The 25,312-nt window shown below is 45.3% G+C and overlaps 1 protein-coding gene across 2 annotated transcripts in view; it reads left to right on the top strand.

Moving 5' to 3' along the window:
- Window positions 1–25,312, top strand: part of rasgrp3 (RAS guanyl releasing protein 3 (calcium and DAG-regulated)) — an 81,996-nt gene that overhangs the window by 4,066 nt on the left and 52,618 nt on the right. Inside the window, exons 2-6 of one of the 2 annotated variants that reach the window (XM_055639323.1) lie at window positions 3,185–3,376; window positions 18,445–18,547; window positions 19,772–19,834; window positions 21,981–22,112; window positions 23,162–23,312. In XM_055639323.1, the coding sequence (XP_055495298.1) occupies window positions 3,307–3,376; window positions 18,445–18,547; window positions 19,772–19,834; window positions 21,981–22,112; window positions 23,162–23,312 (519 nt within the window). In that variant the 5' untranslated portion in view covers window positions 3,185–3,306. Of the gene's footprint in view, window positions 1–3,184; window positions 3,377–18,444; window positions 18,548–19,618; window positions 19,835–21,980; window positions 22,113–23,161; window positions 23,313–25,312 lie in introns of those variants that run through there. The other variant, XM_055639322.1, reaches the window with a different exon arrangement.

The raw sequence follows: 25,312 nt of genomic DNA, 5'->3' as shown, positions 1-25,312 counted from the left end.
CTAATTGTATGTTGTTTTACGGCCAAACATGCCCATACCTGTCAACATATCCCAGCTACATTAGTCCCACCTGCCAGCGTTTGGCCCATGTCCCTCTAAACCTGTCAATAGACTATAGACAATAGATGCAGGAGTAGGCCATTTGGCCCTTCGAGCCAGCACCGCCATTCAATGTGATCATGGCTGATCATCCCCAATCAGTATCCCTATCCATGTCCTCTGTCCTCAGTACCCTCATTACCCCTATCCTGGTCCTCACCTTTCACCCCACCAGCCGGCAAATACAACACATAATCCTCCGCCATTTCCGCCACCTCCAACATGACCCCACCACTCACCACATCTTCCCATCTCCCCCCATGTCTGCCTTCCGCAAAGACCGCTCCCTCCACAACTCCCTTGTCAATTCTTCCCTTCCCTCCCGTACCACCCCCTCCCCGGGCACTTTCCATTGCAACCGCAAGAAATGCAACACCTGTCCCTTCACCTCCCCCCTCGACTCCATTCAAGGTCCCAAGCAGTCGTTCCAGGTGTGACAAAGGTTCACATGTATCTCCTCCAACCTCATCTACTGCATCCTCCGCTCTAGATGCCAGCTGATTTACATCGGGGAGACTAAGCGGCGGTTGGGCGATCGTTTCGCCGAACACCTCCGCTCAGTCCGCAATAACCTACCTGAACTCCCGGTGGCTCAGCACTTCAACTCCCCCTCCCATTGCCAATCCGACCTCTCTGTCCTGGGTCTCCTCAATTGCCAGAGTGAGCAACACCGGAAATTGGAGGAACAGCACCTCATATTCCGCCTGGGCAGCTTGCATCCTGATGGCATGAATGTTGAATTCTCCCAATTTTGCTAGCCCTTGGTGTCTCCTCCCCTTCCTTATCCCTCGAGCTGTCTCCTCCCATCCCCCCGCCCTCGGGCTCATCCTCCTCCCCTTTTCCTTCCTTCTCCCCTTCCACCCCCCATCAGTCTGAAGAAGGGTTTCGGCCCGAAACGTCGCCTATTTTCTTCGCTCCATAGATGCTGCTGCACCCGCTGAGTTTCTCCAGCAATTTTGTGTACCTTCAATCTTCCAGCATCTGCAGTTCCTCTTGAACCCCCTATCCATGTATCTGTCTAATTCTTAAACGTTGCAATAGTCCCTGCCTCAATTACCTCCTCTGGCAGCTCTTTCCATACACCCACCACGCTTTGTGTGAAAAGGTTACCCCTCAGATTCCTATTAAATCTTTTCCCCTTTACCTTAAACCTATGTCCTCTGGTCCATCAGTCCCCTACTCTGGGCAAGAGACTGTGCGTCTTCCTGTTCTATTCCTCTCATGATTTTGTACACCTCCATAAGATCACCCCTCATCCCCATGCGCTCCAAGGAATAGAGTCCCAGCCTACTCAGCCTCCCCTTATAGCTCAGGCTCTCGACCCCTGACAACATCCTCATAAATCTTCTCTGTGCCATTTAAAGCTTGACAACATCTTCCCTGTATCATGGTGTCCAGAACTGAATGCAAGACACTAAATATAGCCTCACCAACATCTTATATACTGTAACTGCCAACTTCTGTACTCAGAGAAGTTACGCCTCCCATTTTTTGTTTGTGCAAATGCATTTGTAGTTCTGTAATCTAGAAAGCTGTGGACAAAACTTTTTTTTTAATTTGCAAAATAAACATTATTCAGAATATATGCAAAAACAAAAACTGTGCAAAAAACTTCATACATTCTCAGTGTCTGTACATTCGTGTCATAATCAGTGATGTTGCACCTATCTTTAAATAAAACACCATTGACTCCTGTGGCCCCCTCGGGTGATATTCCTTCCTTTGTTTGAGGAGTGTCCCAGCCGGACTCTGTTCCTCAATCTCTGATAACAGAAGGATCCTAGACTGTGGTCCTCCCTCTCAGAACTTTCACATTGGCAGCACTAAGCTTCAGTAGATCCCTCAGCATGTGCTCCTGCAGTCTGGAATGGACCAGTCGGCAACATTCCCTGATGGACATCTCGCTGTGCTGGAAGACCATAAGTTTTGGGCAGACTAGAGAGAGTCTTTCACAGAGTTGATGGTCTTCCAGCAGCACTTGATCTCAGGCTCCAAATGTGTCCCTGGGAAATGCCCATAAATCAGAGTCCTCTGTTATGGAGATGTTGCAGGTGAATCATTACCAGGACCCTTGCATCCTTCTCTAAATCCTCTACGCAAATCCACACTCTGCCAAAGGATGGGCAACCATCTCTTCTCAATAACAGGCATCTTGAGGGCAGGTTGCATTGTAGGTAAGACAGTACACGGACGATTTGACCGGGAAGGCCCCTCTCACTGCCAGCCAAGCCAGATCTTGGTTCTTGTTGGTGAGTTCTAGTGATGAGGCATTTCACCAGACAAACTTGGCAGTCTGCTCAGGGAACCACGCCACAGGATCCATCGAGTCTTTGACCTGTGTTTGCAGGATGTTCCGTGCTGACCACTGCCCAATGGACATGTGGTCTAAGGTGTTGGTTTGGAAGAGATTTTTCACAAAGGATAGTTGGTGCGGCAATATCCAGTTGATTTGGTACAATCAGTGTGGCACTGGTGCCAGACCCATCCTTTCTAATGCCAGGAACAGGTAGAACTCAGTGGGTAATTACACTTGTAGCTCTCATGCTTCAGATCTGATGCAGCCACACACGAAGGTGGTCATCAGGATGAGGGCGATGACGGGTATGCTTTTACCCGTTTGTGATTGTGGATGTGCATCGTGACTCATTGGACCCCTTCCATCTTTGATTCCCAGATAAACTGGAAGATATACCAGGTGTTGGCCGGGGTCAGTGGAGCGGGAATGAGCTACAGCTGCGCATAGTAGCCCGAGAGCACCTTGCACCAGATGACCATTTTTTTTCTGATTATCATGAGAGAGCATGTTTGACCTTGGCAATACATTCTAGCCAATTCTTGTTTGACCTTGGCTATACGCTCGGACCTATTTTTGTTGCGTACATCGGCCCTTCCAAACCAGATCCCCCAGCACCTTCATGTAGTTCAACCTTATGGTGAAGGGGTCAGACTTCACTGGTTTTGACAATGGAGAAAATATTGGCCCAACCGATATTTTTACCTTTAGAAATGTAGAACTTGAAACAGTGAATTTAAATATTGTTTCAGCAAGCTGTCATTTTAAGCTTAGCATTCTTTCTTTCCTCAGTTAGTTATTGAGCTGTCCTGACAGAAGTCCTCACTTGAGTGCCAATGAGACCTATTTGCAAGTTGAGATGCTGCTCTGGAAAGCGCAAATGACCTTCACTCTTTGATACCCTCACAAGGACGATGGGATCGATTAACATTGGAAAGGCCGCGACATTGAATGAACTGTTACATGCCAGCATTGATACAATCGGTAAGTGTACTTAGGTAGAGATGTCCCTTGCCTATAACAGCTACGATGTGAATGGATTGTTGCTTACTATGAAGGTTTAATCTTGGAATGCAGTGTTCTGAAAAGTATGCCTTTGGCAAATGTCAATGACTCCCTTGCCCAGTCATGCACTGTTAAATCCTGTTGTTGGCTGCCTCAGAAAATTAATTGCCTGCTTTTCAAAGGTAAGGTTTTTGTAAGGTTCTGCATGGTAGGCTGCTCTGGAAGGTTAGATCGCATGGGATCCAGGGAGAGCTAGCCAATTGGATGGAGAATTGGCTTCAGGGAAAGAAGCAGAAGGTGATGGTAGTAGTTTTTTTTCAGACTAGGTTTGCCTCAGGGATCGATGCTGGCTCCATTGCTGTTTGTGGTTTATATCAACGATTTGGGTGATAATGTAGAAGGCATGATTGGTTAGCTGCAGGATAAATGTCACTTCAATGGGTATATGCATATAGTGAAGATGGTTATCAAAAATTACAGCAGGATCTTGATCAGTTGGGTTGAGGAATGGTTCATGGAGTTTACTGCAGATAAGTGGGAGATGATGCGAATGGCATGTTGGCCTTTATAACAAGAGGAATTGAATATAGGAGCAAAGAGATCCTTCTGCAGTTGTGCAGAGCCCTAGTGAGACCACACCTGGAGTATTGTGTACAGTTTTGGTCCCCTAATTTGAGGAAGGACATTCTTGCTATTGAGGGAGTGCAGCATAGGTTTACAAGGTTAATTCCCGGGATGGTGGGACTGTTGTATGCTGAGAGAATGGAGCAGCTGGGCTTGTACACTCTGGAGTTTAGAAGGATGAGAGGGTATCTTATTGAAACATATAAGATTGTTAAGGGCTTGGACACGCTAGAGGCAGGAAACATGTTCCCGATGTTGGGGGAGACCAGAACCAGGGGCCACAGTTTAAGAATAAGGAGTAAGCCATTTAGAACGGAGACGAGGAAACACTTTTTCTCACGGAGAGTGGTGAGTCTGTAAAATTCTCTCCCTCAGAGGGTGGTGGAGGCAGGTTCTCTGGATGCTTTCAAGAGAGAGCTAGATAGGGCTCTCAAAATAGCGGAGTCAGGGGATATGGGGAGAAGGCGGGAACGGGGTACTGATTGGGGATGATCAGCCATGATTACATTGAATGGCGGTGCTGGCTCGAAAGGCCAAATGGCCTACTCCTGCACCTATTGTCTATTGTCTATTGTTGCATTTTGGAAATCAAACTAGGGCTGGACCTTCACAGTGAATAGCAGGGCCCTGGCAAGTGTTGTAGAGCAGAGGGATCTAGGAGTGCAGCTACATAGTTCCTTGAAAGTGGAATCACAGGTGGGTAGAGTGGTCAAGAAGGCTTTTGGTACATTGGCTTTCTTCAGTCACGGTTTAGAATATAGAAGTTGAGATGTTACATTACCAGACATTGGTGAGGCTACATTTTAATATTGTTAGGATGTTGTTAAACTGGAAAGTGCAGAGAAAATTTATGAGGACGTTGCCAGGATTTGAGGGACTGAGCTACAGGGAGAGGTTGGTCAGGCTAGGACTTTATTCCGTGAAGCACAGGAGGATGAGGGGTTCTGGCGGTGGTGGCCTGAGTCCGGGGTTCAGCCGCGGGCCAGCGGCTGCGTCTGCAGGACTGGTGGGCGGCAGCTTCAACCACCCCGGGCCGCGGTGTTTGAGCCGCGGGACTGATTTATAACATCGCCCGGGGGGGGTATCGCCTCAGCGCAGAGGGAGAAGAGGAGGGAAGAGACTGCAGACCTAAGACTTTTGCCTCCATCACAGTGAGGAGATCCTGGGTGGACTCACTGTGGTGGATGTTAATATGTGTTTATTGTTGTTTTATTGTATTATATGTATGACTGCTGCAATTTCGTTCAGACTTCGGTCTGAATGACAATAAAGGCTATCTAATCTATCTAATCTATCTAATCTTGTACAGGTGTATAAGATCATGAGGGGAATAAATAGGGTGAATGCTCAGAATAATTTACCCAGAGTAGGGGAAACAAGATATACAGAGGATAAATTCATTAGATCATCTTCACAAGTCATTGGAGCAGAATTAGGTCATTCGACTTTTGGAGTCTACTCCGCCATTCAATCATGGCTGATCTACCTTTCCCTCTCAAACCCATTCTTCTATCTTCACCCCATAACCCGTGACACCCTTACTAATTAAGAACCTGTCAATATCCGATTTAAAAATACATAATGACGGCCTTCACAGCCCTCTGTGGCAATGAGTTCCATAGATTCACCACCCTCTGTCTCAACAAATTCCTCCTCATCACCTTTCTAAATGTTTGTCCTTTTATTATGAGGCTGTGTCCTCTGATCCTAGACTCCTCCACTAGTGGAAAGGTCCTCTCCACATCCAGGCCTTTCACTATTTGATGTTTCTATGAGAGCCCACCTCATCCTTCTAAACTCCAGCGAGTACAGGCGCAGAGCCACTTTTTTGCCCACTCTCTCAACCTGTACAAGTCCTTTTCAGGTGCCCTGCTTATTTCTACACTACCTGTCCCTCCACCTATCTTTGTATCATCCGCAAACATGGCCACAAAGCCATTAATTCCATCATTGAAATAATTAATATACAATGTTAAACACCGACCAGCACCTACACCTGTGGTACACCACTAGTCACTGGCAGCCAACAAGAAAAAGCCCCCTTTATTCCTACGTTTTGCCTTCTGCCATTCAGCCAATCTTCCACCCATGCTAGTACCCTCTGATACCAAGTGTTTGCACAAAGCCCCACTGGATTACCAGGCTGCTTTTTAATGATGAGCAATTTGAAACATTGGTGGTCAGAGGGATGCTGCTGCCTTTGTACAGATAGAAACTCATCCTTTATTGTAAGAGGATTTGTGGATCAGAGTAAAGACACGGTACTGCAACTGTCTGCAACCAGCCTGAAGAAGGGCCTCGACACTAAAAATCACCCATTCCTTGTCTCCAGAGATGCTGCCTGTCCCGCTGAGTTATTCCAGCATTTGTGTCTATCTTCGGTTTAAACCAGCATTTGCAGCTCCTTCCTACACATTCCGTACTGCAATTTTACAGGGCTCTTGTAAACGATTACACCTGGAATACTGTGCACAGGTCTGACTCTTCACTTTTCAAAGAATATACTTGTGATTGAAAAAACGCATTGAAGGTTCAAAAGATTGATTCCTGGGATCTAAAAAATTGTGCTACGAGGAGGGATTAGCTGACAGGAACATTACACATTCAGGTGATTTCTTGGAAACAGAGAAAATTATTTCAGGAGCAACAGACGATCTGTTGGAAGAATTCAGTGGGTGAAGTAGAATCTGTTGGAGGAAACAAAGGTCAACGTTTCGGGTTGAAATCCTGCATTCTGATGGTTTGCTCCAGTTTTCAGCATCTGCACTTGCGTCTTGCGTCTACACAATTCTTTCAGAACTAGACAGGGAAATCACAGGGGATTTTCTTCACTCCAAGCACAATTAAGATTGGAATTCTCAACCCAAGACGGCAGAGGAGGCTCAGTCACTGAGCATCTTTTTAGATAATATGATAATCAAAAGAACAGAAATTATTGCACGAAAATGGTCGTTAGGTAAAAGATCAGCTATCAGATAGTGGAATGGGCATACAGGCCAAATGCCTCACCTTGCTTCTGTTTCTATTTCTTATGTTTAGTTTAGTTTAGAGATACAGCACGGAAACAGGCACTTCGGCCCACCGAGTCTGTGCTGACCAGCGATCCCCGCACACCAACTCACATTAGGGACAATTATACCAAGCCAATTAACCTACAAACCTGCATGTCTTTGGAGTGTGGGAGGAAAGTGAAGATCTTGGAGAAAACCCACCCTGTCACAGGGAGAACGTATAAACTCCGTACAGACAAGCACCCGTAGTCAAGATCGAACCCGAGTCTCCGACGCTGTAAGCGTTGTAAGGCAGCAACTCTACCGCTGCGCCACCGTGCCGCCAAAATTATGTTGTTGTGTTCTTAAGAGTCCTGACTGGTGGCTATAACTTGCCCTAATTAGGACATGGGCCAAAGCCAACCTTGGGCCTCTATTGTCAAGTAGAAACTTTTGGCCCATTCTTTGATTTTCCATTAAGTCCATGTTAAATAACAATATCTGCTTCTTTTTACTTGAGCAAGACTGAGTAGGAACTTAGTTTAAACAGAACAAATATTTAACTTCCTTTCCATTTCACTCCAAACATCTGGGAGTAGAGGCGTTTTAGCTACTGCAGATGAATTGTATATGTTTTTTCCCCAGGAATGTGAAAGGTCTGTACTCCAGATGCCAGCAAAGTACAAACGGGAGAACTGAAATGTCTGCAACTCAGCACCATAAGGGAAACATTCTGTTAGCTGCTTACATTTGCAAATGTGGTTGAATCTTAGGAGTATCATCAAAATTGTGTGGCTTGTTGCTGCTGACATTATGGGGAGCTGTTTGTGGGTTGTGATGTTACTAGTTTTAAAATAACTTTAACTAATGGGTTCTGATCACATTGAGTCTAGACAGAGTGCAGTTGTGGATGATCACAAAGAATGCCTGTTTGTATTTTGCACAGAGAGAGAGACATCAGTACAAACTAGTGGAGAAAATGACCCCATTGTTTAATATAGCTAAATGAGAACATGTTCCATTTGGATCATCTCTCGTCTATGTCCCCACAGCAATCACCACAATGTTACAGACCAAAATGTTTAGAGTTCAGAGAAAAACAGGCCCTTGCCACACCAAGTCCGACACACTTGGGGGGAAATTACAAAACCAATTAACTTACAAACCTGCACGTCTTTGGAATGTTGAGGAAACCACAGCACCCAGCGAAAACTCACACAGTCACAGGCAAAACGTACAAATACTGCACAGCCAGCACCTATAGCCAGGCTCCACCGCTGCGCCATTGTGTCACCCTTCATTGCCAATGAATCCAACCCTCATTTCTATAGAGATTCCCTCATTCCCGAATAATCCCCTGCAAATGCATACATTAATTTCTCTTTCACTGCTTATTTTTCATGTATTTGTTTAAAATAAAATAATATTAAAAGCTGATTTTACAATTATATACTAACTTTCACATGCAGAGGATGGCGAAACAGCTTTATAAAACTAATGCAGTGCTCTTGAAATGCTATTGTGAAGGGAGCATATCTAAGCACTGCAGGATCCCACAGGCATGCATGCTTTGCTCCTTGTGGTATTGAGGATAGAATCATAGAATCACTATAGTCTTTACAATATCGCTGAATGTGGGAGCTTGCTGTGTATGAATTGGCCATCACATTTCTTGCATTATTACAGCAACTTCTCTTCTCGAAAGCACGAATATGTTTTGGACATCCTTGAGATTGTGGAAATTGCAATAGAATAACTCCAGTGCAGTAAGAAGTAAGAGGCAAAGTCCAACGCACGCATTGTCCACATACCTCGATTGCATCCAACCCTCCCAGTCGAATCCCTTCCCAACTATGTCCAAGATGCCTCACATGCTCTATGACCTTTTAATGACTCTCGGTTCCAGACCCCCATTACCTCATCTTTACTATGGATGTTCAGTCGCTCTACGGTTGGTTGTCAAAAATTGCAGCAGGAGGTGGGCGAATGGATGATGGAATTTAATACAGAAAAATGTGAGATGTTACATTTTGGGAAGACTAACATGGGCCGGACCTACGCAGTGAATGGTAGGGCTTTGGGGAGGGTTGTAGAGTAGAAAGATCTAGGAGTGCTGGTTCGTCGTTTGTTGAAAGTGGCACCACAGGTAGTTAAGGTGGTCAAAAAGGCTTTTGCCACATTGGTCTCCATCAGTCAGAATATTGAGTATTAAATATTGAGTCTGAAGAAGGGTCTTGACCTGAAACGTCACTCATGCCTTCACTCCAGAGATGCTGCCTGTCCCGCTGAGTTACTACAGCATTTTGTGTCTATCTTCGGTGTAAACCAGCATCTGCAGTTCCTTCCTACATATTGAGTATAGAAGTTGGAAGTCATGTTGTAGTTCTGTAAGATGTTGGTAAGGCTGCATTTAAAGTATTGTATTCAGTTTTGAGCACCACATTATAGGAAAGATATTGTCTAACTAGAAAGGGTGCAGAGAAGATTTACGAGAATGTTGTCAGATTCAGATTCAGATCAGATTCAGATTCAGATTCAACTTTATTGTTAGTGTACAGTACAGAGACAACGAAATGCAGTTAGCATCTCCCTAGAAGAGCGACATAAATACGAGCAATAAATAAATCTATTTACGTGCAAACAGCCATAGTATTTTTATCCCTGGTGGGAGGAGTGTTGGGGGGGGTAATTGGCAATCACCGAGGTACAGTGTTGAGTAGTGTAACAGCCGCAGGGAAGAAGCTGTTCCTGCACCTGCTGACCCGGCAACGGAGAGACCTGTAGCGTCTCCCGGATGGTAGGAGGGTAAACAGTCTGTGGTTGGGGTGAGAGCAGTCCTTGGCGATGTTGAGCGCCCTTCGCAGACAACGCTTGCTTTGGACAGACTCAATGGAACCGGTGATGCGTTGGGCAATTTTCACCACCCTCTGCAGTGCTTTCCGGTCGGAGACAGAGCAGTTGCCATACCATACTGTGATACAGTTGGTAAGGATGCTCTCGATGGTGCAGCGGTAGAAGTTCACCAGAATCTGAGGAGACAGATGGACCTTCGTTAGTCTCCTCAGGAAGAAGAGACGCTGTTTAGCCTTCTTGATCAGAGTAGAGGTATTGTGGGTCCAAGAGAGGTCATCGGGGCTCGAGGGCCTGAGCTATCGGGAGAGGTTGAGCAGGCTAGGACTCTATTTATTGGAGTGCAGGAGGATTAAAGGTGATCTTATAGATGCATACAAAATTATGTGAGGAATAGATTGGATAAACGCACAGTCTCTTGCCCATAGTAGGGGAATCAATAACCAGAGGACATAGGTTTAAGGTGAGGGGGGAAAGATTTAATAGGAACCTGAGGGGTAACCTTTTCACACAGAGGGTGGTGAGTATATGTAATGAGCTGCTGGGGAAGGTAGCTGAGGCAGGTAGCATTGAATAGTTTAAGAAAAACTTGGATAGGTGCGTAGATAGGACAGGTTTAGAGGGATATGGGCCAAACACCGGCAGGTGGGGCTAGTGTAGATGGGACATGTTGGTTGATGTGGGCAAGTTGAGCTGAAGGGCCTGTTTCTACACTTCATAACTCCATGACTCTACACCTCTATCCTCCACCAGGAAGGCCTTAAAGCCCACCATTTCTTCCTCGATTGCAGACCTAGCCAATTACCCTCTACCAACACTTTCCTCTGCCTAGTGGAGCTGGGCCTCACCCATAAGAACTTTTCCTTCGACTTCTCCCACTACCTCCAAATCAAAGTTGTAGACATGGGCACTCGCATGGGTCCCCCACTCTGCCTGTCTCTTTGTTGAACAATCCCTGTTCCACTGGCCCTGTCCCCGACCTGTATCTCTGCTACATTGATGACCACATCAGGGCTACCACTTGCACCCACACAGTACTCATGGACTTTATGAACTTCTCCACTAACTTCCACCCTGCTCTCAAATTCACTTGGACCATCTCCGGCAAGTGGAGGGGGAAGGGAAGTCAGTCTACCCCACGGCTGATGGGAGAGGAGTTGTACAGTTTGATAGCCACAGGGAAAAAGGATCTTCTTTCAATTTTCCAGTTTTTCCAACACCTCGCCCCTCCTCGTTTCCAGCCCTGCAAATCTACGAGGTTTCTGTGTATTTGTATTCCTGCTCCTTGCACACACTGCATGTTAATCGTTTGTTGGGGGCAACCACTCTCTGAGTTCTGGAATCCCCTCACTGCCATTATCCACTACCTCTCTTCTTGTAAGATGCAAATATAAACGTTATCTTTGGCCAAGCATTTGATCACTTGCTCTAACACATCGCTTGAAAGCACATTGTTTTTGGGTGATGTTTGCAATATGTCAAAAGCACCTATCTATCCATGGAATGCAGCACAGAACGCCACAGGAGATCCTTTCTCCCTGTGGCTATCAAACTGTCCAACTGCTCCCCCTTCTGTCGTGGGGTAGACTGACTCCACTTCCTCCCCCCACGCCGCAGATGGTCCAAGTGAATTTGAGTGCAGGATGAAAGTTAGTAGAGAAGTTAATAAAGTCCACGAGTACTGTATGGGTGCAAGAGGTAGCCCCGATGCAGTCATCAATGTAACAGAGATACAGTTTGGGGACAGAGCTAGTGCTCCTATCACATGATTTTATGATGATATCTATTTACACATCCGATTGTTGTAGTTAAGTATTTATTAGCCATGCAGTTTAATGCCAAACGTTGTGAATGAGGGAGGAATAGCGTCAGCAAGTTGATTAGCGTGTTTACGGTAAGTATTGTGTGAATTTCAACTTTCAGTTAGAGGCTTGCATCCGATCATAAAGGAAGCATGGGCAGGCCACGAGGGTTAATATAGAGAAGTAATCGTGCATGAAAATGGTTTTGTATACAATGGGTCTTAGCCATTGATGAGGTCACTTCCAAGGACGTTACATTGCTGAATTGTGCCATTAAATGGCCGCTGTTAAAAAGCAGTTGCTTCCTGTAAAAGCAAATACGAAATAACTAATCCTGACATAATCAGGTCAACGCACTTTCTGATTTTTTTAGCCTCTCTCAGTGATGAGCCCTCTCAGAGTAGAGTGTACATGCATGTGTGCGTGTGTGCATGTATGTGTGTGTGTGTGTGTATGTGTGTGAGTGTATGTGTGCATGTATGTGTGTGCGTGAATGTGAGGGGGGTAGGGAAGATAGTGTTGGTGATGTGAATGTGGCTCAAGAGGTGATGCAGAATCTGGAGAATATAAATAAATGGGTGGAAGTAGGTCAAAGAGCATCCGTGGAGGCAAGGGGGAGGTTGACATTTTGCAGAGCACCCCTGCTCTCTCCACAACAGCCATCTTCATCTCTTGGTTACATGTCATTTAAACTTCCCTTCTTATTCCCAGACCAAGCTCCCGCTCCTTGGTCTTCTTTACTACCAGGATTAGACCAAACACAAATGAGAAGAACAATACTGCACATTCCACTCAGGTAACTTACAACCCAATGGTATGATGCTGGTAGCCTGTCATCAACAGTTGTTTCTGGCACCACAAGATAACTGTGAATAATGAAGTGACATTCATGAATATATTTAAGGGACCGTGGGTTCCTTAAACATAATGGCTAAATCTTCTGTAAATAAGCAAACTGTACAATCTGGAGTTCAAGATCATCTTTAATCGGTACCCATAGTATAGCAGTACAGCAGGTTGTTAGTTGTTAGTTCACTGTTACCGCTTCCAAGACTGACCAGTATAGGGAGTGGGTGTTAGTATGAATCATACAGTAAGGTGGGGTTAGTGATGCTATTTCTACTATGATTGGTTCACATGCAATAACCAATCTACATCCTTCCCGGTAAAGTGCGAATATAGTTAAACACACATGCAGCTAGAATTCAAGCATACTCGCCATATCTGTTAGGCGGTCTACTAATACGGCCCAAGGCGTACGGACCAACCCCTCTCCCTCTTCGCCAGAAACGTTAGAGGGAGGCGGTGAACCCTGAAGTGAGAAAGCAGCAGGGGACACTCATCGTGACTGACAGAGAGAGCATGCGGGAGAGGTAATGTTGTTGCTAGTTATAGCCGCCGGACGTGGTGGAGTAAGGGACATGCTGGCCACAGCAGCAGACAGCTGGAACAGTAGAGGTGGAGTGAAAGGATCGGCTGGTGGGGGATGTGGTTCCTTCATAGCCAGCAGGTGTGACAGTACAAGGCGCCATCGATGTCAACAAGGTAGAATCGGTGTTCTTTGGACGGGCCAACAACGCAACTTAGACGGGAATGTCCCATAGTAGTTTGCAAATGGACGACTTGGCCCTGCTGTAGTGGTTTAAGTGGTTTGCTGGACTTGTCATGTGATCGTTTCTGGGTGTTGTGTTTCTCCTGGATGCGCTTCTGGATCGTGGCTGGCTTCAGCACCCGTGGCACCAGCTTCTGCTGGGCAATTTGTATCGGTTGTCTCATTGTTCTGGACATCAGGCGTTGGGCTGGTGAGCCCAGGACCCCGTCTCGAGCGATATTTCTGAGGTTTAAAAGGTCGAGGTACACATCCGACTTGGCTAGGCGGGCGCGTTCCATTAGCTGTTTTGTGCTCCTGACGCCCTGTTCAGCGAGCCCGTTACTTTGTGGGTATTCGGGGCTGCTCGTGACATGGTGGAAATTCCATCGGTTGGCAGAGTGTTTGAACGCGTGGCTGGTAAATTGTCTTCCGTTGTTGATTTGCAAGCGGACAGGTGCGCCGAATGTGGAGAAGTGTCTCTGTAGCTTTTGAATGACCATTTATGATGTGATAGAGGGCAGTAAATCAAGTTTAAACCAGTTAGAGTAGGAGTTGACCAGGAACTAGGTAATGTTTACAGTGCCATTCGAAAATGTCTGCCGCCAGCGAGGTCCAGGGCAGTGCTGGTGGAGGTTGTTATAGCAGGGGCTGTCTCTGTTGGTGTGGCGCCAGACTGTTGCAGATGGGGCAGGAGGCTGTCCTGTCCCGTATGTACTTGGCCATGCCAGGCTAGTAAAACATATTCTGTGCGTGGGCCAGCGTGGCATCGATGCCTGGGTGGCCGCTGTGTGCCTCTTTGTAGTATTCGTCACGTAAGGATGAAGGGATCACAACTTTGTGGCCCTTAACTATGACACCGTCCTGTATTACCAGTTCATTACCAGTCTCTTTTGATTATGGATGAGAGTAGCTGGAGAGTGGCGTCGGCAGCCGTGTGTTCGGCTAGACGGCGCAATTGTTCCGTGGGAACTAAATCAATGTTGAGAACCGTAAACTTGTCCCGTTCATAGGGTGTTGTTCGCTGGATGCCCGTGGTGCACTAGAGAGGGTGTCAGCAACGAGCATGTCTTTACCCTTCTTGTAAACGATTTTGAAGTCGAATCGCTGGAGCTGCATCATCATATGTTGCAGACGTGCAGGTGCTGCGTGTATAGGCTTATTGAGGATGGTCACAAGAGGTTGCTGGTCTGTGTCGACCGTGAAAACATTCCCAAAGATAAAGTCCTTGAATTTAGAACATGCGAAGACTACAGCCAGCATCTCTTTCTCGATTTGCGCGTAGCGCTGTTCGTTGCCCATCATGGTGCAGGAGGAATAAGAGACAGGTCGTAAAGTCCCACCGGCAGATGTTTGTAGGCAGACGGCGCCCAGCCCGTATCGTGAGGCATCGCAGGTAACTGTAACAGGACGCCTCAGGTCGAAGAACGTCAAGGTGGGAGCGCTGGTCAGCCTCGACTTTAAAGAGTCAAATGCTTGTTGATGTTGCTGGAACCAGGACTAGGCAGTTTCCTTCCAAGTGAGTTGTCTCAGAGGCGAACTCAGTTCACTGAGGTTCGGTATGAACTTTCCCAGATAGTTCACCATACCCAGGAATCGCTGCAGGCTAAACACGTCGGTGGGGGCTGGCATCTCTGTGATGGCAGCAGTTTTCTTTGGATCGGGTTTAAGATCGTCAGGAGTAAAAACATGTCCAACATATGTGACCTCTGGAACCCTGAACTTGCACTCATTAGAGTTGAATTTCAGGTTGATATGATGTGCCCGGTCCATGATAAGACTGTGGACAGTAAGACTCCGCTGTGTCTTTGCCATATACCAGGATATCGTCTACGATGATGGCACACGGGAGTCCCTGGAACAGCAGTTTCTCTGGAAGACTTCGCTGGCCGAGTTAATGCTGAATGGCATTCAGAGAAATTTGATTCTGCCAAACGGAGTGGCGAATGTGGTCAGGTTTGATGACTCGTCAACTAGTGGTATCTGCCAAAACAAGCTTTTTGTGTCGAGGATGCAAAATACTGTTGCTCGCCCGATCTGCGCAGCAACGTCCTCAACAGTCCTCATAGGATAATGTGGACGCCTGCTGGCAGCGTTTAAATCTTTTGGATTGATACAATACAATACATTTATTTGTCATTTGGACCCCGTTGAGGTCCAAACGAAATGCCGTTTCTGCAGCCATACATACAAAACAAAAAAGACCCAAGACCCAACACAATTTACACAAACATCCTTCACAGCGCATCTTCTCCTCGCTGTGAAGGAAGGCAAAAAAAACATATCTCTCCCCTGCACTCCCCTCTCCCCCCCATGTCAGAGTCAAAGACAGAGTCAAAGCCCCCGGCGGGCGATGTTAAATGTCCCGCAGCCATTAAAGCCACGCCTGGTGATGCAAGGCCACGCACCGGGTCTTGGTGTTGGAGCCCCGGCGGGTGCTCACAAAGTCCCGCGGCAATTCCAAGCCGCGCGGGGCGGTGATGTAGGCTCCGCTCCAGGTAATCTTCAACCCCGCAACTCGGGCGGGAGAAGTCACCGTTGCAGAAGCCCCGAAAAGCGGTCTCCCACCAGGGACCCGCGGGCTCCCGGTATTACTGTCCACAGACCTGCGGTAGGAGCTTCCGAATCTCCGAGTGTCGGGTCACAGCAGCGCTCCACCACAGCTCCACCCGCTCCGGACTCGGCCAGCTCCGTGATGGTGAGTAGATCCGCAGCTCCGCGACTGGAGCCCCCGGTCATTCCTGTTGGAGGCCGCTCCACGTAGCAGCCCCAACGACAAACGGAGACCCGACATAGAAAAGGTCGGGTCTCCCGTGCAATATTTCCCTTATGTCTGGGTCTGATATATATGCTCCAAGCAAACCTGGCATTGTGGCCACTTCTCTTCCCTTTTAAATTAATTTTAAAGAGATGGTCATTAGACTTTAATTTTCACTTTATGTGTGAAAGAAGTATTACTCTTTGCCAATAAGTTATATTTTAACATACAAAGAGAATAGAGTCATGAGTCATAGAATTATAAAGCCTTGTACAATGGTACCCTTCAATCATGTCCATGCTTACCATGCTCAGCCATGGTCATATTGAATGGCGGTGCAGGCTCAAAGGGCCGAATGGCCTACTCCTGCACCTATTTTCTATGTTTCTATGTTTTAGCTCCTCTACACCAATCCCATTTGCCCACATGTCCATTTCCTTATATGCCTTGCCTATTTAAGTGTCTGTCTAAATGTTTATTAAATGTGACCACATCTGATTCTGACACCTCCTCTGGTGGCACATTTCAGATACCAATTTTTCATTCTGTAAATCATTTAACACTTGCGTTCCTTTTAAATATTCTACCTCTCACCTTAAAATAATGCCCCCTTGTTTTCCCTACCATGGGAAAAATAACTTGACCATCACCTTTCTTTAACTCTCATGAACTCTTTTGATATCATCCCACAGCCTTCTTTGCTCTAAGATCATAAGATCATGTGATAGGAGTAGAATTAGGCCATTCGCCCCATCGAGTCTACTCCGCCATTTAATCATGGCTGATCTATCTCTCATTCCTAACCCTTCTCCTGCCTGCTCTCCAGAACCTCTGACAACTGCACTAATCAAGAATCTATCTATTTCTGCCTTAAATATATAGAAACATAGAAACGTAGAAAATAGGCGCAGGAGTAGGCCATTCGGCCCTTCGAGCCTGCACCGCCATTCAGGATGATCAGTCATGGCTGATCATCCAACTCAGTATCCTGTACCTGCCTTCTCTCCATACCCCCTGATCCATTTAGCCACAAGGGCCACATCGAAGTCACTCTTAAATATAGCCAATCTACTGACTTTACCTCCACAGCCTTCTGTGGCAAATAATTCCACAGATTCACCACCCTCTGACTAAAGAAATTAGTCTCCAGATAAAACATTTCCAGCCTATCCAATCTCCCACCATAATTAAAGTAATCTAATCCAAGCAACATCCAGGCCGAAGGGCCCATTTCTGGTGCTATATTGTTCTATATTCCATGTCCCAGCATCTGGTTGAATGGAAGAGCAGGCCTGGGGTTTATTACTGCTTTATCTTCTGTTCATGTTCAGCATCACCGCTGAGGCTTCTGTGAATATTAAATACATTTAAAAGTAACAAATGGCTTGTTTTTTGTGGATTAGATATAATTATTCCTAAAATTAAATAGAATCTAATAACATCAGATTACTGTTTGGAATTTAGTTGGATTTAAAAATATATAATTATCAGGATTTGGGGAACTGGTGGAAAGAGCAGCATTTATTACCATGCTAAACTGCCCTTGAATTAAATGGTTTATATCCGTTTGGTCAGTAAGGGTTTAATCACATTGCCCCTGGAGTGATATGTAGGTAAGGCATGACAAGGACGGGAGAATCCAATCCCTAAAGGACATTCGTGAATTAGATGGGATTTTATGACAATCCATTTTTTCCCCTGTCTCTACCATGGTGATGTTTAAATGGAGGCACTCCGGACAGTTGGTCAAAATCCCATGATTGAAGGTGATGCAATTTATCTACTGTGTCACCATTGTATTGCACGTTGGGTCTTGCAATACAGAGGCTTGGAGCAATGGGTTTAAATGTTGCCACAGGTAAATAGAGTCTGGTATTCAAATATAGTTATGACTGTGAAACTAGTGGGTTAATTTAAAACCCATGTAGCTCATTAACATTAATTGGAGAAGATAATCAGCCCTCTTCACCTGGCTGGCTTCCATTGGGTTCTCCAGTTTCCTCCTGTGTGTCAAAGATGTACATTCAACAGACAAAACTGTATCGGTTGGTAGGTTAAATGATATTGTGTATGTGAGTGGTGGAATCTGGAAAGAGAATGTGGGAGGAAAAAAACAAGTGGATTGCTGTAGTATTAGTGTAAATAGGAGGTTGATGGTCAGTGTGGACTTGATGGACCAAAGGGTCTATTTGTTTTGCTGCAATTCTACATGCCTCTCTGACTCGATGACCTGCTCTCACACAAGCCTGAGGAACTGAGAGGGGTTCATGAACATGTCCACTTTTCTCAGGGCTATTAGCAATGGGCAATAAATATTGGCCTTGCAGTGGTGTCCATCTTAGAGTTATGAATGAAATACTCCAAAGGTAACAGTTTTTATTGGTGCGGACTTTATACCTCCATGTTCTAATAGTCAATCTGTGCCTGTTTTTCAGATAATGAAGGAGAGTTGAGTAACAGCCAAGTGCCAAGAATGGTTCTTCTCATGCATCGATGGTACCTCCCATCCACTGAATTGGCAGGAAAACTTCTACTTATATATCCTTTATAACTTTATTAGTGTTACACCTCGGTAGCGATCATGTTGGAAAAAAAATGCTAGCATCGCTTCAGTTTAATCCCTCACAAAATCACATCTGGTCAGATCTATACTATCCTGGATATGCACTTGCACAGCAGCAGTACAGACCCTAGGAAACCAGTACTGTTGTGAATGCAGATTGGAAGTGAACCTTATGCGAAGGATGTCAGCAATAAGGAAAACAAATTATCTTTCTCTACCGGAGCCAAATGTGTTCAAGTTGTTTTTTTCATCTTGTCATCTGTGGAACTAATTGTTTGGTAGTGAGTTCAACCAGTGGCTGATACTCCAGCACGAGTTTCAGGCAAGCACTGGATCCTTAGTAGAGTCCAGGTAGACAAAGAAGCATTTGTTGAGGGCGTGGATCTGGCGTAGACTGAAGTAAAGTTGGGGTCCATTGCAGGTCTGGGTGAGTGAGGCCCAGAGCTGCTGGATAGAGTAAGGGCCTGCTGGTGCCGGCGCATAGTTAGATCTGGCCAGTGTAGAACACAGGGCACGGAAGGAGAACCGTGGCAAAAAATGGTGGATCCACTGACGGTACCTGTGGACAAGGAGGGATTTTGTCCTGCAAGTGTTGCAATATTAATGAAGAACAATCATGAAAATCATATAGGGATAAATTGATTGGAAGCAAATTTTCATTGGGGACTGTAGTGAGATACACAAAAGGTGTATCTGGGAGATTTGTAAATTGATGGGCTCTCATTTTGTTCAGTAGCCCTCACCTGCGGCACTTTGTCAAAGGGCCTCTGAAAATCCACCCTCTGTCGGGATTGAACCAGGGTCTCTGGTGCTGGGAGATAGCAGCTCTACTAGCTAGGCCACTGTGTAGACAAGGAGAAACTACTTTAGTTGGCTAGGATGTCCTTGACTTGGAGCCTCATTTGAAAGGAGCAATGTTGATCTTTCAGGCGTGAGGTTAAGAAACACTTTTACATGCAGTGGATATGGAAGTCAGAACTCTCTTCCACAAACGGCAGGTGATGCTGGGTCATTGTCTGTTTAAATTACACTTTTGTTATTCAAAATTATTAAGAGATGTGAGACAAAGACAAAACATTTGATTCAGCTATGATGTCATTGAGTGTTGCCATAGATTCAAAGAGCTGAATATCCTACTCTTTTAACTCTTCATCAGTACTTTTCCAAATATATAAAGACATTTCTCTTGACTTTCAAACGTATCGTGAAGCATGTGGTGAGGATTGCAGTGACTTTCGCCTCAAAATCTGTTATTTAATGAGGTAAGAAATTGCACTAATCTTCTCCTCAATGAACAAAAATAAAGACAAATGAACCATGTGAATAGTTTATTTATTTAGTTTAGAGATACAGTGTGGAAACAGGCACATCAACCCACCAAGTCCACATCGACCAACAATCACCCCGTACACTAGTTATATCCTACACTACTGGGACAATTTACAGAAGCCAATTAACCTACAAGCCTGCATGCCTTTGGAATGTGGGAGGAAACCGGAGCATCCGGAGAAAACCCATGCAGTCACAGGGAGAACGTGCAAACTCCGTACAGACAGGGTTTTCAAGGTTTGTTTATTGTCACACCCATAATCAGGATCGAACCCGGGTCTCTGGCGCTGTAAGGCAGCAACTCTGCTGCTGCGCCACTGTGCCTCCCATATGCCATATTGCCCATATACACTCGCCTCCTACAGGATCAAAGGCATTATGATCGGCCTCACCTGAGAGAGTAAGGTATGAAGAGTTTTAATTTTTAGATACTTCAGGATTCAGTGAGGATAAATCCTTGTACTTGCAGTAGGATTCAAGTAGAGGCTGAATTAATATCTGTCGATAGGCAATCTGATATTAGATGGTTTCAGGGGCAAGGAGTATGCTGTCCTGTCATGAAATATACCATTTAGTAGGAGGATACCACACTACCTTCTGCTCAAAGTTAGAATGCTGGTTAATTGTTGCCAGCAACCTGGATTATTGATCCCCATTAGACCCTTTGTGCTGACTGCTATATCCAGATTTCGCATTTGATATGTTCATGATGAGATCAAATGGTAATCTTGCCAGCAATCTATGAACAAGGTAAAATTGAAGAGTAAAATTTGTGATCATTTTGAAGCTGTAAATACCATATATTACAAAACTGAAACAGACCTCCTTTGGTACAAAGAAGATTGTGTTTGACTTCAGGGAGCAAAGTGGTTGGTACACATGCTCTGGTGTACATTGCGGGCGCTGAAATAGTAGATGTTCTGGGGAATTAATACCACCAGCAAGTTGTCACGGGCCTCATCGAAACAATGCACAAGAAGGCCACCAACACATCTACTTCCTTAGAAGGCTTGGGAAGATCACTTCACACTGCCTCAGCAAGGCCACCAGCATTATCAAGGACCAGCCTCACCCCAGTCACTCCCTCTTCTCCCCTCTCCCATCAGGCAAGAGGTGCAGAAGTTTGAAAACGCACACTTCCAAATTCAGGGACAGTTACATTCCAGTTGTCAGCATACAACTGTAATGTCCTATCAACAGACAGAGAGCGGACCTGACCTCCCATCTACCTCACCGGAGACCTTCAAACTATCTTTAATCATACGTTATTGGAGTTTATCCTGCAATAAATGTTATACCCTTTTTCCTGTATCTGTACACTGTGAACGGCTTGATTGTAATCATGTAGTCTTTTCGTCGACTGGATGGCACAAAACAAAAAGCTTTTTACTGTGCCTCGGTACATAAGACAATTATAAAGTAAACTAAGCTGAAACTAAACTTAAATGTTTGATTTGTCTCTTGGAATGGACTTCCATCCTATTTACTCCAGCTTCTTTCCTGTAATATTTTGTTATCTTCTTTAAATACATGTCCATCTGTGTTTTGAGCCCTAATTCCATGGCTTCACATGGTGTTTTCCAAATCTTAACAACCCCTAGGTAATAATGTTTTGTTTTATTTCTTCATGCACTTTTTACAATTATTTTAGATCTGTGACCTGATTAATGCCATCCCAATGGAGAGAGGTTTTCCTCTGTTTTCCCTTTAGACATCCCAACATTTAAGGAGCTGATAGAAGCTTAACATTTTTAAACAATCGAAGTATAAGGATCTGATGGAAGTTTCAAATTTCTATTATTAAGCAGAAAAGTCCAAGTTTCTCCAGACTCTCCACAGATGTTCAGCATACTTGTAGTTGTCCTGGTAAATCTCCTCTGCACACATTCCAAAGTCTCAACTTCACTCCTAACATCTGAGGAAGTTGGGAAAAGATTGACCAGAAAATCCTTCATCAAATCCATCAGATAGCTGAAAGCAGCCCATATAATCCCACGTGTTAGAGGACGTGTCCTATGGATTTTGTATAATGTAATCTTTTGTTAAACTGATACTCTCTTTATGCATGTGTGTATACAGGTACTGGATCTCTGAGTTCCCTGCTGAGTTTAACTTGGACCTGGGTTTGGTGCATCTGACAGAGCAGTTTCAGGAACTGGCTAGCCAGCTAGGCTATGAAGAACACAGTAAACTCCTCGACATCTCCAGCATGTAAGAGAACTCCTTTACTTTATGATCTGAGATATATCTTAACAATCAACAATGGATGGCGCCATGGATTTGTGATGGTAACTGTGGCATTGTCTCATGGCATTGATGGGAGACACAGACCAGTGCCACATGACTGATGGCACTGCCTGATGGCATGTCTTGTGTCATGGGTTGACTGGTGTCACCGACTGGGAACACTGACTAATGGCTCTGACTAGTGCCATGGACTGGCTGGTAGTATTGACAGGTGGCAGTGGCTAGTGGCATTGATAAGTGCCGCTGGTTGGTGTCAACAATCGACTTCTGAAACAGTTGCCACTAATTCCTGGCACTGATGACCAATATTAATGATAACGAATAATGACAGAAGTGGGTGGTATTGACTGACAACGCTGTTTGATGGCAATGACTGGTGGTAATATATCAGGTGGCACAAATGGGTTGTTGACTCAGCATTGAATGATAGTGCTGTGTTATGCCAATTATGGGTGGTATTAACGGATGACACTAGTTGTTGGTGTTGATACATGGCACTGAATGTTGGCTGGTCCATTCACTCTGCAATTTCTGATGGGGCTGGCATTGGTTTGGATCAATGGTGCTTACTAATACCACTGGCTTTGATGGGCAGCATTGACTGAAGGAGTTGGAAGATGTAGTAGGCTAGCAGCAATGTTCAGTGGTGTCAAGTGATGATTCTTTCTGCTGGCCCAAACCCATGACACAGACTGATGCCACTGGCTACTGGCTGGACTGCAATGTATGCTCAAAGTGACACACAATTGTTACCTTGAGTTGCACTTCCAGTGCAGGCATGTCAATGTATCCCTGAAAAACAGCAATGACCAAACTTCACAACGACTGCTTGATTTACTGAAAAGGGCTTGGAGGTTTTGGGGAACACGTTGAAAATTATTGCCTGGGGAAATTGGAGTTATTCAAATAATTGATCGCTATGTAATGACAGTTTTAATCACATGAAACAGCACAGGAAAGCCACTTTTCTTAAACTAACTAATCATTGACTCTGCCATTATCTTTTGGATCAGCCCGTCGTACGACTGGATGAGACGTGTAACTCAGCGTAAGAAGGTGTCCAAGAAGAAGGGCAAAGCTTCTCTGTTGTTCGACCATTTGGAGCCTCTCGAACTGGCAGAACACCTCACCTTCCTGGAATACAAATCCTTCCGCCGGATATCGGTCAGTGATTCCCTGTTTTGCAGTTGGATACACTGTGTGCATTTGTCATGTTTTTCAAATTTCACATTCACCGCCCCGAAACCACCATCACGTGCCCCCACCCTTCACATCTTGGTCCCTGCCCTTGTTCACTGGGGCTGCCCATATTCCAATTTATTGTCCCCCTTGTCCCTCCTCCTTACTGAAACATGTCAATCTTGAATTTTGATCAGCTGTTAGAAACATAGAAAATAGGTGCAGGAGGAGGCCATTCGGCCCTTCGAGCCAGCACTGCCATTTATTGTGATCATGGCTGATCATCCCAAATCAATAACCCGTGCCTGCCTTCTCCCCATATCCCTTGATTCCACTAGCCCCTAGAGCTCTATTTAACTCTCTCTTAAATCCATCCAGTGATTTGGCCTCCACTGCCCTCTGTGGCAGGGAATTCCACAAATTCACAACTCTCTGCGTGAAAAAGTTTTTTCTCACCTCAGTCTTAAATGGCCTCCGCTTTATTCTAAGACTGTGGCCCCTGGTTCTGGACTCGCCCAACATTGGGAACATGTTTCCTGCATCTAGCGTGTCCGGTCCTTTTATAATTTTATATGTTTCTATAAGATACCCCTCATCCTTCTAAACTCCAGTGAATACAAGCCTAGTCTTTTCAATCTTTCCTCATATGACAGTCCCACCATCCCAGGGAACAATCTTGTGAACTTACGATGCACTGCCTCAATCACAAGGATGTCCTTCCTCAAATTAGGAGACCAAAACTGTACACAATTCTCCAGATGTGGTCTCACCAGTGGTTCTTTAAACTACTTCCATCCAATAACAACACCAATTTGCCTTACCCCAATTCAGTATTTTCCCCCAGTCCAGACATATCCTTACTCATAATTATCTTAAAACCTAAGGAGTTGTGATCACTGTTCCCAAAATGCTCTTCCATTGAAAGGCCAGATACCTGGCCAGAATCATTTCCCAATACAAGGTCTAGTATGGTCCCTATTCTATCCACGTACCGTTAATTTTAGTTACGTTTAATTTAGTTTAGAAACATGGTCCTCGGCCCACCGAGTCCACGCCGATCATTGATCGCCGATTCATGCTCGTTCAGTTATTCCTCTTTCTCATCCGCTCACACTAGGGGCAATTTACAAAGGCCAGTTAACCTGCAAACCCACACATCTTTTAGATGTGAGAGGAAACCAGAGCACCCAGAGGGTATCCTCGCGGTCACAGGGAGAACGTGCAAACTCTACAAAAATAGAACCTGCAGTCAGGGTCAAACTCAGGTCTCTGGCACTGTGAGGCAGCAGCTTTACCAGTTGCAGCACTGCAATGCCCTTGCTGTTTCAAGAAAGCTTCATGGATAAACCTAACAAATTCTGCCTCATCTAAGATATCCCAGTCAATATTGGGGAAGTTGAGGTTCCTCGCTGTGACATCTCTGTTGCTATTATATCTTTCCATAATCTGTCAGAATATCAGTTCCTCTGACTTCCCCTAGCTATTTGGAGGTCTATTGTACTGTATAATCCCATCAGAGTGATTGCATCTTCCTTATTTTTGAGTCCTACCCATATTGACTCAGTGGTCACATCCTCCATCATATGCTCTCTGAGTGCTGCTGTAACATTCTCCTGGATTAGTAATGTAACTCCTCCACCGCTTTTACCTCCCCCTCCATCATTGAAGCCTTGCAATGTTGAATGCTCAAACCTAGTCCTTTTGTAACCAAGTCCCTGTAACAGCCTTACTTATTATTATTTCAGAGTGGCCCTCTAGGCTGTGGTAGGGAACCTAGTATTCGGTGGGAACCAACATGGTCTCCCGGAGAGCGTTCAAATTCCACACAATGCCACCCAAGTTCAGGTTCGAGCCTAGGTCAATGGAGTGTTGAGACAACAGCACTCTCTGCACTATGTCACCACCTCCATATCTACACGGTGCCCTTGTGACCTCCAATGTTGCTGCAAGCTGCAAATTGGGAGGCAATGCAGATGTCTACTGCA

This window comes from Leucoraja erinacea, chromosome 8 (genome assembly GCF_028641065.1).
Source record: "Leucoraja erinacea ecotype New England chromosome 8, Leri_hhj_1, whole genome shotgun sequence".
Lineage (NCBI taxonomy): Eukaryota > Metazoa > Chordata > Chondrichthyes > Rajiformes > Rajidae > Leucoraja > Leucoraja erinaceus.
Note: the sequence above shows the minus strand (reverse complement) of the source record. Positions and strands in the feature narration are given on the sequence as shown.